Source organism: Phyllobates terribilis, unplaced genomic scaffold (genome assembly GCF_046119375.1).
Source record: "Phyllobates terribilis strain yellow unplaced genomic scaffold, ASM4611937v1 Scaffold_11__3_contigs__length_659146591, whole genome shotgun sequence".
NCBI classification, from domain to species: domain Eukaryota; kingdom Metazoa; phylum Chordata; class Amphibia; order Anura; family Dendrobatidae; genus Phyllobates; species Phyllobates terribilis.
The window spans coordinates 414,169,502-414,189,080 of record NW_027362771.1 but is presented as its reverse complement, the minus strand read 5'-3'; the positions used below and the strand labels follow the sequence as shown (position 1 = coordinate 414,189,080).

At 47.1% G+C, this 19,579-nt stretch overlaps 1 protein-coding gene across 1 annotated transcript in view; it reads left to right on the top strand.

The window, feature by feature from the left end:
* The window catches only part of SLC30A4 (solute carrier family 30 member 4), a 34,017-nt gene extending 16,228 nt beyond the window's left edge, over positions 1–17,789 (top strand). Inside the window, exons 6-7 of the mRNA XM_073653092.1 lie at positions 5,041–5,175; positions 17,306–17,789. Of these exons, the coding sequence (XP_073509193.1) occupies positions 5,041–5,175; positions 17,306–17,454 (284 nt within the window). The 3' untranslated portion in view covers positions 17,455–17,789. The remainder of the gene's footprint in view (positions 1–5,040; positions 5,176–17,305) is intronic.
* Positions 17,790–19,579: the final 1,790 nt, after the last annotated feature.

The window sequence follows — 19,579 nt, the reverse complement described above, 5'->3', positions numbered from 1 at the left end:
AACTGGAGTTTGGGAAACACGGACTTAAACTATGATGAATTTGTCAGGAATAGTTGTTCTCACCCCAAGTGACCAATTTTCAAAAATTCCAAAGATGACTACATTTCAAACTGCGTTACACCATAATTTTGGTGAAAACTGCTTGATGGCTGAGGCCCATTGTCTCCAATCTGGCCATTGTTCAATTATGGCTGAATAGATTATGTCCATGTTGAATAACTACTAACTACCTGGCTGTTTTGCCCGCTGCTGATCTTTGCTGACTCAGTGGTCACAGACCGCTCCTACTGTTTCTGCAGCTTCTGTTGACGTCACGTTGACCGAGCAGCTGCTTGTCTTCCACTCTGCTCTGTTGATGGGGTGTCAGCCAATATCATGCTGATAGGCATGGGGAACCAGCCGTCAAACTGTGGGAAGCTGGCTGTCAATCAGCATGACATGGGTACTCACACCTAGTTGACAGTGAAGCTGCAGAGTTGCCGGCAGTATCGGTCATCTGCCTTTTTGTCACCCTGAAACTATTTCATGGTATAACATCTCTGCTTGTTGTATTTCTGCTATGTTATCTGTTGCATTTTATTCAATACTCACTAATATATGCCCGTCCTTACCTCACTGTAGACTTTATCTGCTGTTGAAAGGTGTTATACTGTGTAGATGAAGCCAGGCATAGTGTTAGTTCTGTCTTTGATCAGCTAGTCATCTCCTGGTGTGCTGACCAGCTGTTATTCTATCCTAAACTAGCTCCCACCATCCCAATCACCTGATGCTAAAGTCTGCCCTATAAATCTAGAAGCACCATTAGAGGTGCACGTGTGTGGGGTGCGTGCACGTGGCCTCTTAAAGAAAGTGTTCTTGTGGCCAAGTGTCTAGCAGTCATTTCAATGGCAGTCAGTCAGGGCAGGAGTCGGGTAACCCACACTTTGTATTCTTTTAACTATGTGCTTTATTTCTAAGTCCATCATCCTGTGTGCTTGTGTCATCTACATTTACCGCCCTATCCCCCCTCCATCACCACTTCACATCATCCCCTCTCTTCTTCCGTCTCCAATACTCTTTTCAACTACCTGATAAATCTTAGCCCATCTTGTCCAAAGATACTGCACAAGATACCATGTGAATAAAGAGAAAATTTCAGCTCACCCCTGAGATATAATCCCAGTCTGGCATGGAGCAGTCTAGTCTTCTCTGTGATTGGTATTTTCTTGATTGTTTTTTGTATCCATGATTATTTGTTAGTATACTTAAGTCCAGTTTAGAATATTCTTTTTCATAGCCCGTGTTCGAGTTTTTTTACTCGAAACACGTATGGCATTTTTTATACACACCACCCCATAATATATGCTTTGTCGTCTGAGATATCCATTTTCTGTTTTTTCTACAAACTTTTAAAAGGATTTGCCAATAAAGATTGTTGAATTTTAATCAATTGCCTGGTGTGTTGAGCTGGATCCATCTTTACTTCCACAAGAAACCATGTCACAAATCCAAAAACTATTTGCTCTTTTTCTATTTACTGCTACTATTTATTTCAGGGGATGTCTCTCTTAACCCCGGTCCTCCCGCTGACAACTTCAACCCCTCTCCCACCTCACATCGAAACCCTGCTAACCTTATTAACATTAGTTGTACTCCTTCATCTCCCTCTTTTAACCGTGCACTCTGGAATTCACGGTCTGTATGCAACAAGATTCCTTTCCTGCACAACTACTTTCTGACCAACTCTCTCAATCTGCTGGTCCTCACTGAAACCTGGATTCAGGATTCTGACACGGTTTCCCCTGCCGCTATTTCTCATGGCGGCTTACATTTTTCCCATTCCCCAAGACATGCGAACAGACTTGGTGGTGGAGTCGGCTTACTCCTGTGCCCACGTTGCACTTTCCAGGTCACCCCCCCATCCCCAGTTCCATCAGTCTCATTCCCTTCTTCTGATGTCCACACCACCAAGCTCTTCCATCAATAGATTTAAAACTGCCCAGGCTCACACTGTAAACTCTATTTCTCCAGCGATACTCTAGGAGTGCCGAATGCATATAGAGAAACTCGCACACCAGAAAACTTTATCCACTAGAAATTTGTTATGAACCTATAACTCTGCCCTTCACCTCGCTAAACAGATCTACTTCACCACCCTGATCTCCTCACTATCCAACAACCCAAAAAAACTCTTCGACACCTATCACTCCCTCTTCAGTGCTATAGCGCAGGTCCCTACCGCAGACATTTGTGCTGATGATCTGGCCTCCTACTTTACAGAGAATATCCATCAGGAAATCGGCTCCTAGCCACCAAGTGCCGTGACTCCCATCCCTCCCCAGATCTTCTCTCGCTCAATCTCCACATTTGACCCAGTCACAGAAGAAGTCTCCAGGCTCCTTTCTTCTTGTCTTACTACATGCACTACAGACCCCATTCCCTCACACTAGCTCAAGTCACTCTCCTAGTCAGCACTACTCACCTAACTAAAATCTTCAATCTTTCCCTCTTTTCTGGTATCTTCCCCTCCTCCTTCAAAAATTCTATCATTACTCAATTATTAAAAAAAACCCTCTCTTGACCCTTGCTGCTCAAACTACAGACCAGTCTCCAATCTCCCCTTCATCGCTAAACTCTTGGAGCGTGTGACTACTCTGCTCATTCTTCTTGACCTCTCTGCAGCTTTTGACACTGTTGACCACCATCTCCTACTCTCTATGCTCCACTCAATCGGCATAAACGACGCGTGTCTCTCCTGTTCTCCTCCTACCTATCTGACCGCTCTTTAGTGTATTGTTCACTGGCTCCACTTTTCCCCCCTTCCTCTCACTATTGGGGTTCCTCAGGGTTCAGTCCTTGGCCCTCTTCTCTCTACACGGCCCCAATTGGACACTCAATCAGCAAATTTGGCGTTCAGCACCATCTTTATGCTGATGACACACAACTATACACTTCATCCCCTGACCTTACCCCTGCTGTATTACAGAACACCAGTGACTGTCTGTCCGCAGTTTCCAACATGTCTGCTCTCGCTGAAACTCAACCTTTCCAAAACTGAACATCTGCTCCCGCCGTCTACTCACCTCCATAAATCTGACATCTCCCTCTGACACCACAATAACACCTAGCCAGCAGTCGCACTGTCTGGGTGTTGTTTGACACCAATCTTTCCTTCACCTTCCATATACAATCTCTTGCCCGCTCTTGTCGCTTGCACCTGAATAACATCTCTAGAATTCGCCCCTTTCTCACCATGGAAACAACAAAAACCCTCATTGTTACCCTGATCCACTCCCGCCTTGACTACTGTAACTCTCTATTAATTGGCCTCTCCCCTCTCCAGTCCATCCTTAATTCACCAGCACCTGTACTGTCACCCCCACCTCATTGTAGATTGTAAGCTCTTATGAGCAGAGTTGTCATTTTTTTGCTTCAATTATTGTATTATCTTTAGTGATGTTACTTATGACTCTTGTATATGAACCTCTGAATTGTAAAGCGCTGTGGAATATGTTGGCGCTATATAAATGAAGATGATTATTGTTATAAGCAGTCTGTGACTGCTCTGCACCAGTAGAACAGACCATCAACTACCTGCCTGTTAGTTCTTAGGCCCATAGTAAAAAAAAAAAAAATAGTCCTGTATAACCCCTTTAACGTGACAACCGGAGTTGCCTCAGTTGGAAATGGATTATTTTAGCCCCATAGAAGTACTGTAATTGCTTTGTTCAGTGATTGTCTTTTTCATTCAGATCATTAACTTTTTTTATGATTGCATCTTGACTTCAGAGGATCTTCTTTGTACACTTACAGCGCTCTGATTGCTGTCACTTTGCAGGACTACAGCTGTAACAAAGCCATGTTCCTACCGCAAGTGTCCCGGGATGGGAGTTGGCTCAAATCCCAGTAGTTGCACCCCTTAGATTCTATAGTCAATAGCAATCACAGCATCTGAGGTGTTGTACAAAGGGAGAGGTTTCTTTTGTCAGGTCATTGGCACTCTGCAATGAAATTGTAGGTTACCGATAGGCTACAATGGCACTCAGCGACATAACAAAAGCCTCTTGGTCTAAAGTGAATTTGGTTGGGCTGAAGTACAGTATGTAACCTATCAACAGGTGAGGCGCTGTTTTTGCAAGAAAGCGGACATGTTTTAACCATGGACAACTTCTTTAATAGGAATGTTATAGCATATCACAGGGATGTTCTATGACCTTTTGATCAATGGGGGTCTGTACTTCAGGATTTTTAACCTGTAAAGATACATGTTCTTTCACACTACCTGCTGCACTGGGAAATGCAACACTGCTCCATATAAGTAAACTGGTCTGGGTTGTAGATCTATGCAGGCTAAAAACGTGCAAGAAGCCACAGTGCTTTACCAGTGCCACTGCTCTTCTAATTTGAGGTGGTGGTCCCAGCAATCAATATGCCATCATTACAAGACATACTCTGGTTTTCTCCACTCTTAACTCCATTACTTTTTCTTCCTTTCCTAATAACATCTCTTCTCAGTGTCTCTTGTATTGCAGTTTGTGCCCATAAATTGCTAAATGAGAGATTTAAACTGATTTTTCATGTGGACCACCCCTTTTTAAAAATAATAGTGTAAAATAAAAATAAATTGCTCAACTCCCAGATTAACACTATTCCAACAATGCTGGCGCAGTGTCTCCCGTGATATGCCACGTGAGCCCTGCAGCCAATCATCTGCCACTAATGTGCTGCAGTTCACACTTTTTTTTGGACATATGAGCTTCCTCCAAAGGAAGTGCGAGTGAAGCAGCCCATCAGCCACTGGTGATTGGCTGCAGGGATCACGTGGCACATTCACACGCTAATGGCACTGGCAACCCTGCAACAGGTATCTGTTTTACACTGGGAAATATAGGATGTAAGAAGGGGTTGTCCAAGCAGTGGAAAACCCCTTTTAACTTGAATTTTTATTGACATCCGGAACCTTGCACGAGATTTGTTGCTATGTTTGTGATGAAACTAGTTTTGCAAGTACTTTGTCAGACACACGGAATACTAATTCTTGGCATGAATAATTCCTTCCAGGCGTTCCAAAACACCTAAATGTGGATCAAATCAAAGACGACTTAATGAAAATAGATGATGTGCATTCAGTGGAAGACGTCAATATCTGGTCGCTGACGACAGGAAAGTCCACTGCCATAATCCGTTTACAACTGAGTAAGTACCCTCCTAGCGGAGAACGTTACCAGGAATGCAGGAAAGTACATCTGCCAAATTCCCTCCCCCTCCCTAAATTAAAATTCAGTTTCAGCAAATAAAGCGTATTTACTTCTTAATTAAAGCTGCAACATTTTATTTAATCCGGTCACCTAGGAACAATTACTCCAGGTTTTCAAAATCTCAAGTCATTGAATGAGAAACTGCATTCTTTACTTTCTAAAGGCTCATGGAGACATCCGTGCAACACCGTGCAAGCCCGGACTCCTGACCTGAGCGTGACGGCTACATATAGTTCTATGAGGCTGTCAAGCTTAGATCAGGAGACCCTCGGCCAGTCTGTGCATTGTGGTCCCTGCTCGGACATGTTGCACAGACGTCTGCATGAGCCCTGGAGAGGATGAAAATCTATTGTGGGCACATGACCAGAATTAAGGTTTTGGTCATAGAAGCAGAGCTCTTAAAAATAATGAACTACTGGGTAACAAAGTGTATAAGAATGTTGCATAACTTGCCTGCTGAAACTGGAAAACATCACAGAAAAAAGCAGCCGTAGTTGCCAATACCTGGTCACAATTCCTATATTCTGTAGGATGCAGACAGGCCTATATGATAAAAGGAGTATACGTCATGCAGTGTATTGCTATTGTGACCAGGTATTTGTAAGCAGGGCCTTTTTGTTTTTGGATTTGATGTCTTTTAGTGACTTGAATCTGGAAACGCCTGAAATGTGCACTAGGTTACTAACAGGTTTTCTAAAATCTAAGTGGATTATGGGAATACCAGCTTCTGAAGTGAAAATGAATATATTTAGTCTTTTTCCAGTAGCAAAACCTTTTGCCATCCGTTACACATATCACTGCCTTGTCATATGTCCTCCGGGGCTGTGCCATGATTGCCTGGCTTAATCCTATGATGTGCGTCACTTTTCTGGGTGATCAACAGCAGTGCTAGAAACATTTTTACAAAACTAAAAGATTTCATGAAATCCCATTACAAAGGACTGCTCAATGTTGCATAAGAATTTCTACATGCTTTCTTGAAGGCTCTATTGCTCCACAATGATTGCCTGTGAAAAACAGGCAATCCCTACATGCGTAACAGACGCGACACATGCAGCGGCTGAAACTGAAATGCCGAGCACGCCGACCCTACTCCGCAAGTACCCAAGCGTGCTAGTTTAAAGGGTTAAACGAGCACGCTCGCTCATCACTGGTAGTGAGGTCTAGTGTGCCATGTGGTATAGAATGTGCTACATCATAAAAAATGAGTGTATGCCAAATTTGTCCTTCTTTCCCTTTGTAATGTGATGTTCCTTGATAACTGCTCCCCCTATAATGATGACATGATTTGGGGTAGACGTCCTAATTGCTATAAACCCATACCTACTAACCTTGCATGGAATTTAAGTGCATGACTCCATTTTCTACTTATTTGCAGAATTAATATTTTTCTCTTTCCCCATGACGGCACCACGGAGAGAGGGGATCCGCCCTTCAAGGACAGGAAACCTACAGATAAAAAGGGCGGCACCTCTCTCCCGCATCAGTTGGTTTCCTGTCCTTGACAGGGACCTACGGATGAAATCCTGAAGAAAAGAAGAAAGAAGATTTTACTTACCAGGCCCGACCAGTCCGGCTCAGGCAGCGGGGGTTCCCTGCCTCGGCTGGTGCGGTGTCCTGAAGCGCCACAGCTGGGGTCAGTGGGCCTCTAGGGCGGCAGGGAGACGCGAAGCAAGCCGCGGTCTCCTGTGGCGTCGGGCTCAGGTTGGGAGTAGGCCTGAGCCCTGGGTCAGGGTCTGGGCCTTGTGCAGCGCGCGCCCCGCATGCTTGCCGGATAGCGATTCGGCGTTTGGGCGGGTGCGCGCGCACACCGACGCTCCCCCAAGAGCGCGCGCCGGAAGTGACGCGGGAGGCGCCCGGAAGTGACGCGGCCGCAGGAGCGGCGAGTTCAAACGCGCGCGTGGGAAAGGCCTAACATGGAGGACACAGCGGTGCCCTGGCCAGAGGGGGGCGCTCCCCACATCGGTGTTGGAGGGGGCGGTCACCTGCATAGCTTAAATTGCCAGGGAAGCAAAGGAAAAATGCTTCCTGGCATACGTGAAAATCAGCAGTATGAGTGACCAGGAGACCCAGGAGGTGCAGTCCCTGCGCCCCCACTCACCATCTCCATCACCTCAGAGGAAACGCACGAAAGGACCCTCCAGCGGCCCTCCGCGTCAACATATTCAAGGTGATGGAGGAAGCGGTCGGTCCGGCAGGTCTTCTCAGCGTGGCAAAGATTCCGGCACGGCATCGGCCTCGGCGAAAGACCCAGCTACCAGAGCAGGTTCCTCTTCGAATGCGGTATTCCCTCTCTCTCTTTCGTATAGGCGGTAAGTGATCTTCGTGAAAGTTCACTTGTAATTCGGACCCTCCCCCCTCTCTTTTCTTCTTAGGGAAGGAAGAGCACGGGGAAGTTTAAAAACAGGGCCTGCGCACTTTGCGCAGCAGATCTACCCACCACATGGCAAAAGAGGATATGTAGCTCATGCATCGAGCAAACCATCTGTGAGGAGACCCCTAAGTTTGCTACCGAGCTCAGATCCCTGATAAAATCGCAAGTCGAAGATACCTTTAAATCCCTCCAAAAGGGGGGGAAGAAGCATAAAAAACTAGGCACCTTTCCCCGGAGTCAGTCTAGTAAATCAGATGAGGAAGTTGCGGGGTCTGAATCATCCTGTTCATCATCTGCTTCCTCATCTTCAGAGGACGGTGGTCGTAACTGTTTCCCTATAGACGGAACAGATGGCTTAATCAAAGCAGTTAGGTCCACCATGGGGTTTGTAGACCCTCATCCCAAAAAGTCCATCCAAGAGATAATGTTCAGTGGCTTAGGTCAGAAAAGAAAGAGATCCTTCCCTCTTAATGATCAGGTACACGACCTGATTAAGAGAGAATGGAAGAAGCCAGAGAGAAAAGGGTTGTTGACCCCAAAAAGGAAATACCCCTTTGAGGACCCTGTATGCTCTTTCTGGAATAAAGCACCAAAAATTGACGTGGCGGTAGCCAAAGCCTCTAAAAAATATTCCCTGCCGTTTGAAGACATGGGGGTACTCAAAGACCCTATGGACAAAAAAGCAGACTCCTTTCTGAAAGGAGCCTGGGAAGCGGCAGGGGGGGGTTAAAACCTGCAGTGGCAGCCACTTGCACAGCCAGATCCTTGATGGTTTGGCTGGACCAGCTGGAATCTCCACTAAAAGACAAGGCTTCAAGGGAGGATATTATAGGGGCCATCCCTGTGATGAAAGGCGCAGCGGCTTTTCTGGCGGATGCCTCAGCCGACTCCGTCAGACTGGCAGCCAGAGCAGGGAGTTTTTCAAATGCAGCTAGACGGGCCCTATGGCTCAAATGCTGGCCAGGCGACCTCCAAACAAAATCCAAACTGTGCTCCATCCCGTGTGAAGGGGAATTTTTGTTCGCATCTACCCTAGATGACATCCTGGATAAAGCCGGGGATGACCAAAAGCGATTTCCGGTCCTCTCCGGTTCATCATTCAGGAAGGGTTTTCGGAGCAAAAAATTCATGCGAAAGAGGCCCCCCCAAAGATCAGGACAGGTGGGAAGATAGGAGACAGAAGAAAGCCAAGGGGTTTATGTTCAACAGGCCCCTTAGTGACAGCAAGAAGCCCGCCCAATGAAACGCAGCCCCAGGTGGGGGGAAGGCTGCTCAATTTCCTCCCAGCCTGGGAAAAGATTTCAAATGTGGGCTGGATTTTGGGCCTGATAAAATCTGGGCTAAAACTCCAGTTCCTCTCCACTCCCCGAGGAAATTTCACAGTAACCCCCGTAAGGTCCTCAGCGGTAGAGCAGTTGGCTCTAGAACAGGAAGTCCTAGACCTAGTGGACAGAGCAGTCCTGCAGGAGGTCTCAGCTCAGGAGGCAGGCGAGGGGTTTTACTCCCCACTATTCCTCAGGAGAAAACCGGATGGTACACTCAGGACTATCGTAAACCTGAAGAAATTAAACAAGTTTCTAAATATACAACCTTTCAAGATGGAGTCAATAAAAACTTGTGTGAAATTACTGTTTCCAGGCTGTTTCATGACGGTCTTAGACCTAAAAGACGCCTACTATCATGTCCCCATTCACAGGGACTACCAGAAATTCCTGAGGGTAGCTATACCAATAAGGGGCACAATCAGACACTTCCAATATGGGGCCCTTCCCTTCGGGTTAGCAATAGCCCCCAGAGTCTTCACGAAAGTGATGTCGGAAGTCATGGCTCATCTGAGGGAGAGGAACATCCTGATAGTCCCATACCTGGACGATCTACTGGTTATAGGCAACTCGTTCAGCCACTGCAAAGACCAGCTAGCAGTAGTCATGGATTCTTTGACAAGTTTGGGATGGCTTCTAAATCTAAAAAAATCCAGAGTGGAGCCAGTTCAGCTACAGGAATACTTAGGTATCCTGTTAGATTCAAGAAGTCAGGAATGCCATCTTCCGGAAGAGAAAGTCCAAAATATGATAGCCCGTGTGTCCTATGTGAGGAAACATCCGGTTATGACACTAAGGGGAGCAATGTCCCTCCTCGGTTCTATGACTGCCTGCATCCCGGGGGTCCGCTGGGCTCAGTTGCACACCAGGGTCTTACAATGGGAGATTTTGAGGGCGGAAAAATCTCTTAAGAGGGCACTTAGAAGGTCGACTGACCTTATCCTCAAAAACTTGACTTTCCCTAACATGGTGGACAAAGAAAGAAGAAAATCTAGGCAGGGGCGTCCCATGGACAATACCGTCGCCCCAGATTCTGACGACAGATGCAAGCCCCAGGGGGTGGGGGGCTCATCTAGACGACCGAGTGGCTCAGGGAGTCTGGGCAAAGGGGGTGGAAGGTTCTTCCTCCAACATGAAAGAACTTCTGGCGGTGGAGTATGGCCTCTTGGAATTTCTAAACGTGTTAAAAGGTCACCACGTGAGAGTGTTCTCGGACAACCGAGTAGTGGTGGCATATCTAAATCACCAGGGGGGTACCCGGTCCATCTCCCTTCTTCAGGCGTCAAGCTCCATCCTCCACGTAGCAGAGAGGAATCTAGAGTCCTTATCAGCTCTGCACATAAAAGGGTCAATGAACGTCACGGCGGACTTCCTAAGCCGGACCCAGTTGAGACAGGGCGAGTGGGAGTTGAACCAGCTAGTGTTCAAAAAAATCACGAGGGCTTGGGGAATCCCATGTATAGACCTATTCGCCAACTGGAAAAACAAAAAGGTGGACACGTTTTGCTCGATCGACCCCAGGGGGAACCCAGTAGCACTAGACGCTTTTTTGATTCCATGGGGCCACCAGCTAGTATATGCCTTTCCTCCGATTGCTCTCATTCCGGCAGTTCTGAGGAAGATCAGGGAAGACGAGGCGAATGCGATCCTGATCGCCCCTTTCTGGCCAAGAAGGCCTTGGTTTTCCTGGCTGAGGATCATGTCCGTCTCCGACCCCTGGGTCCTTCCGGAAGTTCCGGACCTGCTGTCTCAGGGTCCAGTACTCCACCCGCAGGTAACAAACCTGCACTTGACAGCTTGGAATTTGAGAGGTCACTCTTGAGGGATAAAGGGTTTTCCCCCAATCTAATCTCTACCTTGCTGCAGAGTAGGAAACCTGTAACTACTAGGCTCTACGGGAAAACTTGGAAGAAATTCCTTTCCTTTGCAGGTACGGATATAGTGGGGGAGGCCCCCGTGGTTACCATCCTGGAGTTCCTTCAGAGGGGGTTGGAGCTGGGGTTGGCCACGAGCACGCTGAAGGTTCAGGTGGCAGCTCTGGGAGCCCTGTATAACTGCAACCTGGCAAGGGATAGATGGGTCTCCAGGTTCATCAGAGCATCTCATAGATGCAGGCCCATCCCCTCCCGGAAGGCTCCTCCGTGGGATTTAAATCTTGTTCTTTCAGCCCTGACCAGAGGCCCCTTTGAACCTCTAGGGGAAGCGTCCCTTTAAAACCTTGTCCCTTAAGACGTCCCTTCTGGTAGCCCTCACCTCGGCTCGCCGCATTAGTGACATCCAAGCACTATCCGCAGCACCCCCTTTTACACAAATACTAGACGACAGAGTGACGCTTAGGACCGACCCTGCGTACCTTCCTAAGGTGGGGTCCCTTTTTCACAGGTCACAGGAGGTTACCCTCCCTTCCTTCTGCGCAGCCCCAAAAAACAAGGGGGAAGAGGCCCTTCACACCTTGGACGTCAGGAGGTGCATTATGCAATATTTAGAGGCCACACGGGAGTGTAGGAAGGACAGGGCTCTTTTTGTGTGCTTCCAGGGATCTCTGAAGGGACAGAAAGCTTCCAAAGGAACCCTGGCAAGGTGGATAAGGGAAGCCATTTCCCTGGCTTATTCCTCAAGCGGGGAAACAGCGCCGGTGGGCTTAAGGGCTCACTCGACGAGGGCAGTGGCAGCCTCCTGGGCGGAGAAGGCCGGAGCTTCAATCGAACAGATATGTAGAGCGGCGACCTGGTCTTCTCCCTCCACGTTCTTTAAACACTACCGGCTGGATCGAACATTGTCTTCAGATCTTACCTTTGGCAGAAGGGTTCTGGAAGCGGTGGTCCCTCCCTAATCTTCACTGCTCTGCAATCTCTCCGTGGTGCCGTCATGGGGAAAGAGAAAGAGTAGTTACTTACCGGTAACAAAATTTCTCGGAACCCATGACGGCACCCGTACATTCCCTCCCCTTTTTTCTTACACATATGGCATTTTTATTTATATTTGGTGTTACTAACCTGGCGGTCCTCTCTGTGCTCTGTAAACCAACTGATGCGGGAGAGAGGTGCCGCCCTTTTTATCTGTAGGTTTCCTGTCCTTGAAGGGCGGATCCCCTCTCTCCGTGGTGCCGTCATGGGTTCCGAGAAATTTCGTTACCGGTAAGTAACTACTCTTTTTCTTCTACATTTTTGACACTTTAGTAGTGATGAGCGAGCATACTCGCAAATATTTGGTACTTGCCCGAGCATCTCAGTACTCGAGATGCTCAGAGCTCGCCGAGTACTTGCGAGATGCTCGGGTCCCCTCCCTGCATGTTTGGTGCTCTTTAGAGTGCCAATCAACATGCAGCGATTGCCTGCCACTCATTATATTGCCGCAGCCATGGTGGTTGTGGCATTACAGTGATTGGCTGGCCGCACAGCGCCATCAGGTCTATATCTGACCTGGCGCTGCTGTGCTCGTCAGTCACTCCGGAATCAGGCAGAGTAGGGAGAGGTGCTGCTGCGTCGGGGAGAGATTTGGTTGTGTATTAGGTAGTGTAGGGAGAAAAACCGTACATTACACATATCCATCTCAACAAACAGTCCTTCTGAGGACTAATCCATATGCAGAGATATCAGGCAGGCAGTGTATATAGCAGACTGCAGTGTATATAGCACAAGAGGCTCCATTCCAATTCTGCTTTCTGCTGCTGTTAGATATTTCTATACAAAGGCCCAGGTCTCAGGGGCCAGGAATAATTTTTTTGAGATCTTAATCCTCATTATTTGCCTAAAAAGCAATCCAGAGAACACTGTTTTTCTGCGCCATTTGCTTGTTGGCACTGCAAAATACAGCCAGGTCCTTTCCATATTACAGCGCTAAAAATCCAGCTATGTAAAACTGTGTTTTCTCCAACACACGGATCACATATAAGTTTTCAGAAAATACTGCCATTTCTGGCCTCCATTAAAAATTTGTTTCAGTGTGTCAGTGAAGCAATTGACACCAGATTGCTGTTCAAAATAGTTACCTACAGGCCACATATTTAAAACCGTCACACGGATCACATATAAGTTCGCTCCAAATTCAGTCATTTGTAGTGAGAGTGGAAGATATTGTCCTCCATTTAAAATGGGCAAGGCACGTGGTAAGGGACGAGGAACTGCACGTGATGGTGGAGGCCAAGGCCGTGGGCAAGCTGAAATTGTGCCACAACAAACACCCACATCTTCTCGCCCGACCTTCCTGTCCCAATTCCTAGGGGACTGCAGTACACCACCATTATTGAACCCAGAGCAGTGTCAAAAGGTTGTTGGTTGGATAGCGGATAATGCTTCCAGTCACTTAGCCACCACCACCACCCTGTCTTCCACACGGTCAAGTCTCAGTAGCCGTGAGTCTGGACCGCATATTCCTCACCCTGATCCTCCTTCCTCCCACCACGCCGAGTCCCCGGAGACAAATGATCCCACACTTGGACACTCTGAAGAGCTGTTCACTTTTCCATTTATAGATTCGGGCCTCTCGTCCGGTCCACTTGAAGCGAGGCAAAAAGGAGATCGCATGTAGCGATGCCCAAATATTTGAGCAGCCACGGTCACATGAAGGCGACGGTGGGAAAGTGTCACGAGGTAGATGATGATGAGACACAATTGCCAGAAAGTCAGGAGGAGGCCCCGGGGGCGGAAGTGGAAGACTAGTTGGTGGATGATATAGTAACTGACCCAAACTGGCAGGAGGACATGCAGAGCAAGGAGAGCAGAGCACCCCAACAGGCGGAAAGAAGCAGTGTGGTGGCCGCAGACCGAAGGCAGGCAACCGTTCCCCCTAACGCCAACACGAAGGAAGTAGCCAGTGCAACTGTTAGGTCTTCCCGAGTCTGTTTTTTTAAAGACACCAAAAAGGCCATTTGCACCACCTGCCAGGCCAGCATCAGCAGGGGTGGCAAAATGACCAGCCTGACCACCACCAGCATGATCAGGCACATGGCAGCAAAGCACCCGACTTTGTGGGCTGAACCCCAGGGTCCAGGAGCAGTGTCTGCAGGTGGCACCATTGCTGCTTCTGCTGTTGTGCATGCAAGCCAATCCCCTGTCCATGGTGCATGCGAAGATGCCTCCTGCCCTGCATATGTCGTTGCACACTCTCAAGTAGCAGCATCAGGAAGCACGTCCTTGTCCCAGCGCAGCATTCAGTTGTCCATACCCCAGTCCTTGCAAGCGCAAATATGCAGCCAACGCCCCACAGGCCACACTACTAAATTCTCACATTTCACGACTGCTTGCGCTCAAAATGTTGCCTTCTAGGCTCGTGGAGACTGAAGCATTCCGCAACCTGATGGGGGCGGCCGTCCCTCGGTACTCTGTCCCCAGCCGCCCCTATTTCTCCCGGTGTGCCGTCCCCGCATTACACAAGCACGTGTCCCAAAACATTAGCTGTGCCCTCAACAACGCAGTTACTGGGAAAAGTCCACCTAAACACGGACACATGGACAAGTGCTTGTGGGCAGGGACGGTACATCTCGCTGACGGCACACTGGGTTAACATAGTGGAAGCCGGGACCCAGTCGGACCTTGAGACGGAACACGTCCTCCCGATGCCAAGGATTGCGGGCCCTAGGTCAATCAGGGTTGCCCCCACGGTCTACAGCTCCTGCACCTCAGCCTCCTCCTCCTCCTCTACAGCCTCCATCTCCGAAATGACCACATCAGTCACAAGCTGGAAGCACTGCCTCGGCCAAGTGGCAACAGGCTGTGCTGAAGCCAATATGATTAGGTGACAAACCACACAATGCTGAAAGAGCAGGCAGATCTGTGGCTCACACCGCTGAACCTACAGCCAGGCATAGTAGTCTGTGACAATGGACGGAACCTGATGGCGGCTCTGAGGCGAGGCGAGCTCACAAATGTATCATGCCTGGCCCATGTGCTTAACCTCGTGGTTCAGCAGTTTCTCAAATCCTACCCGGAGCTGCCGTATCTGCTTGCTAAAGTACGCCGCCTGTGTACCCATTTTTTAGAAAGTCAGCTACAGCTTCCGCCGCCCTTCCTGTGTTTCAGCAGCGTTTGCAGCTTCCAGCTCAGACTGGTGTGTGATGTCCCCACGCGTTGGAACTCTACACTGCAGATGTTAGGAAGGATTTGTGAGGGCAGTTGTTGAGTACCAGCATCAACAAGGTCGTCGGTATTCAGGTCCGACTCCACACATAAGACCTCAGGAGTGGACATGGATGTCAGACATATGTACCATCCTCCAAAACTTTGAGGACTCCACCAAGATGGTGAGCGGCGATGATGTCCTAATTAGCGTCACCATCCCGCTTCTATCTTCTGAAACGCTCTCTGCGCATGATCAAAGAGGATGCATTGCAGGCGGAGCACGATGAGATGGAGAAAGGAACCATACAGGTGATTACACACAGCCCAGCCTCCTCTCATCCCAACGTGGATTGGGGAACAATGAGAAAGAGGAGGAAGAAGAACAGGAGCTAGTTTCATGAGCTATAGATGGTACTACCTGCATAGCTGTCATACTGTCTGTTCAGCGTGGATGGCCAGAGGACAGAGAGGAGGAGGAGAACATGGTCAGTCATCCTCTTGGTGAGGACACGGAAGTCTTGCCTGTTAGTAGTCTGGCACGCATGGCTGAGTTTATTACGCTGCCTTTCCCGTGACCCTCGCGTTCTCAAAATTTTGGGTGACAGTCATTACTGGTTGGTGACACTTCTAGACCCACGCTACAAGGAGAACTTTCCATCTCTTATTCCTGAGGCGGACAGGTCTACAAAAATGGGGCTGTATCAGAAGGCCCTTGTTGCGGAACTATTAAAAAAAATTCCCATCTGCCGCCAGCGTTTTCAGAGGGCACAGTTCGTTGGACAACCAAGGAGTACAGGTGAGAGAGACACTTCAATCCAGCAGAGGCAGGGGAACACTGTCAAAGTTCTGGGAGAATTTTCTCAGCTCCTCCCATTGCACAAGCCCTGAGGCGTGGGGTACTCTCACAAGGAGTGCTAAGTAATGAGGGAGTACCTTGCCGACCGCACCAACGTCCTCCGTGATTCCTCTGTGCCTTATAATTATTGGGTATCCAAGCTGGATACGTGGAATGAACTGGCTGTCTTGGAGGTCCTGGCCTGCCCTGCCGCCAGCGTTTTATCAGAGCGGGTTTTTAGTGCCGCCGGTGGAATTATAACCGATAGCATTTTCAGTTGATAGGCGGATGCGCCTGACAGGCTGACTCTTATAAAAATGAACAATGCCCGTTAAAAAAAAAAAAAATGTATACAGTATGTGCATGTATACCCCCCAGGGATAAATGTCAGCCCATACACTTAGTGCATGGGCATTACAAGTATAGGAGGCCTGCTCCTTTCTAATGGGAACAGTTTGAGGCCCTAATCCACGTCTCTTCCAAGTGGCATTGGAGAGTGTCCAAATTTTTGGCAACCCTTGCATTCACTGCGTAGGCAAACACAATGGGAGGCCTACTTCCTAATAATGGGAACATTGTTTTCAGGAGGCCCTCCTCTAAGTCTCTTCAAAGGGGTATTGGGGTGCATCCAAATTTTGGGCAGCCCTGGCACTCACTGCATCTGCAATAACAGTATAGGAGACCCACTCTTTAGTAATGGGAACAATAAAACATAGCAGGCGGCTGGCTCTCTAAGACTAGTGAGGGCCGACTGCTGGCCCTTTAAGAATAGTAAAGGCCGCCTGATGGCCCTATAAAAATAGGCTTTGTGACTTTCGGAGTCCCTCCTTCATAAATGAAACACTGTGTCTGATGATCTCACACACCACATGGCCAGATAAGGTTGTAAAATGTTAAAATGACATTTCCTGGTGAATGCATTTGTCACGGTTGAAAGCCATGCAAAAGTGAAAAAAAAAAGCATCAAAAATGCTACGTCTGGAGGAGCATTTTTTGTTTTTGTATACTTATTTTGCCTTATATACAAGTCATTACCCTGGAAAGGATGTTCCTTAACATATTTTCCAGGAAAATCCATTTTGGTTTTGTTTTTGTATGTTTTATTGTGAGTCCGTAAAAGTGGAGTAATACCTCTGACAATGTTGTTGAGAGAAGTGACCTGGGAGTCAGAAATACTTCCAGGGGTCTTCCCAATGTCATTTGAGCACTGTTCCCATCGATTTGGGCAATTTTTAGACCCTCTGCAGACCACCGGGGGGAGCCACCTGAAAAATGCTCGAGTTTCCCATAGACTTACATTGGGCTCGTTGCTCGGGTCGAGCACCCGAGTATTCCAATTTGCTCGACCCGAGCGTTTTAGTGCTCGCTCATCACTACACTTTAGTTTTAAGTCAACAGTTATAAAATTAGATTGGTAAGTTAATAAAAAAAAAAAGTTTGCATTTATTCTGAAATTTGTGCGCTTTCTATTCATGTAGGTCCAGGGTCCTCATCAAAGTGGGAAGAAGTGCAAAGCAAAGCCAGGCAGATCCTGCTGAATACATACGGGATGTACAAGTGCTTTATACAGATGCAGAGTTATAGACAAGAAGAGAACTTGACCTGCGCTAATTGTACCAGTGCCTAGTCCTGTGGATTGCCGCCATGCCACACACCCTCCACAATACAGCAATACACATGTCCTCGGAGCGATCTGAGGAGGTATGGCGTATGTTGCAGTACGTGTCGTCAGCCGAAGCACACTTTTTTTTTCTATGGGAACCTGTGATTCTTAACGTTCGTAGAAGAAATGATAAATGCTCCAATGTGGACATTCAGACCAATTCTGAAGTGCTGTTTACAGATTTAAGCAAGTTTGCACAAAGGGTGACAAAAATGAAGCCCTTTCCTGAGACCACAACGTATCTTGTGTGGTAATCCTATCCAGACACTAGTTTTATTAATAAATGTGGTTTAACTTTACTTAATGCAATATTGTTTAACTGACATAATAGAGGTTAGTACAGAAGGTCAACCCATTTGACCCATAAGCTCTCCCTACTTACACATCAAGGGGGGAAATGTATCGGGACTTCATTGCAGAGCATGCACTTCTATACTACATGTCGCCACACAGAAGAGATTAATGATGTATCTTTATAGCCTCAGGACCGCAGTTGTAAAGTCTTTATGGGACCTTTGGTTCTAGTTTTTTCTGCTGGTAATATAGCAGCGGTACAACTCTTCATACCTTATTGGGCCCGTTATAAATCACTTTTATTGTGGCTGAACCAAGCCAACTCCATTCAATGAAGCTGGAAGTGTCTTCAGTGGCGTTGAACTTTGCACTTACCACTGCTGTTAATATACTGACAATAGCAAGGACAAAATGGACCTTACAGCTGCCACCCTAAGGTGTTTGAGCTTGTTGGAAAGCAGGCCAGTGTTATACTTGCAGATTTCTTGATTAGAAAAGCATATACAGTCTATAGGGCTTGTCATGCGAACTAGAACAAGGGTATTTCTTGCACCGAGTAGTAAGTTTATAATAATTTACTTGGCCACTAAGTGGCACGGTTCTGAGTTAATGAATATTTCATTTTATCCTTCTTGAGCAAGTACCATGACTGCTCACACTCCTATACGTACAGGAAAACATGCTGCAAACTAAAGTTACAGAATAATAACTTATTTCCATTTTGTTTTATTGAGCTTGTTCATCCTAAAGGAAATAAAAGCACATCTGAATCAGGTTCTGGTCAGTGACCACCAGATATTTTACCAAACTAAGTGTGAACAGTGTTATACCAGACTGGAAGGAGTGTGTATTTTTTCTATTTTTGTGATCTTGACAAGGCTCTTTTCAGTAACTTCAATTGTGGGTAAATGCATTGATCTCCTTGATGTACAGGGGGAGACAGACAGATGCCAACATAAAAGAAAATAAGTATTTTATCCAAGGTATTTTGGACAAGAGTATATTTAAAGGGACCTGTTGGCTCCCCCCTGACATGCCTGTTTTACTAAGTATTTGTATTCCTTGTTGGGTACCAATGATGGATCGGCTTTTCTTTTAACTCTGCATTGTGCTGTTTCTCTTATTATTCCTCTTTGAAATGTATGGGGGAAAAAAATGGACAACTAAGTGTTACTAGTTTGGGGCATGTCCCTACTTACTAGACACTGTCCAATCAGTGCTGACTGTAGTCATGCCCCTTTTGACAAGGGGAGTGGTTACTCCCAGCTGTCACTATTCTTAAACAGTCCTAAGGTATAACAGAGGAGCTGGTGCGATCGCAAGTGTTGAAGAATTGTTCATTTAGGGGGAAAAGAATTTAGTAAAACAGACATGTCAGCAGGGCTGATGGCTCCTATTTTGCCATTGTGTGTGCATCGTATTAATACTACAAGCTGCTCTTCTTGTTAAATGAGGCCTCCCATAATATTCATCCAGCCATACGTTCTAAGAGAAGGGTAGTAAAAAATGCTGAGCTTCAATGTAGGGGTGATCTGGCCGTGAAAGAGCTGTAAATAGATATTGGTCTGCCTTAGATTTTTTTTTTATTATTATTAATACATATCCGTATATGCACTGAACATGTAATGAAGTAATTGGTGATGGAGGTGAAGCAGAAAAATTGTTGTAATTTGTTTATGGATCAGCGATCACTGATAAATGTTCTTCCTCTTGTAACAGATTTGCTATGTGAGATTTCTGAAATTTAATGTATAATTCGTCTTATTTGTGTAACAATGGAGAGGAAGGTGCACAA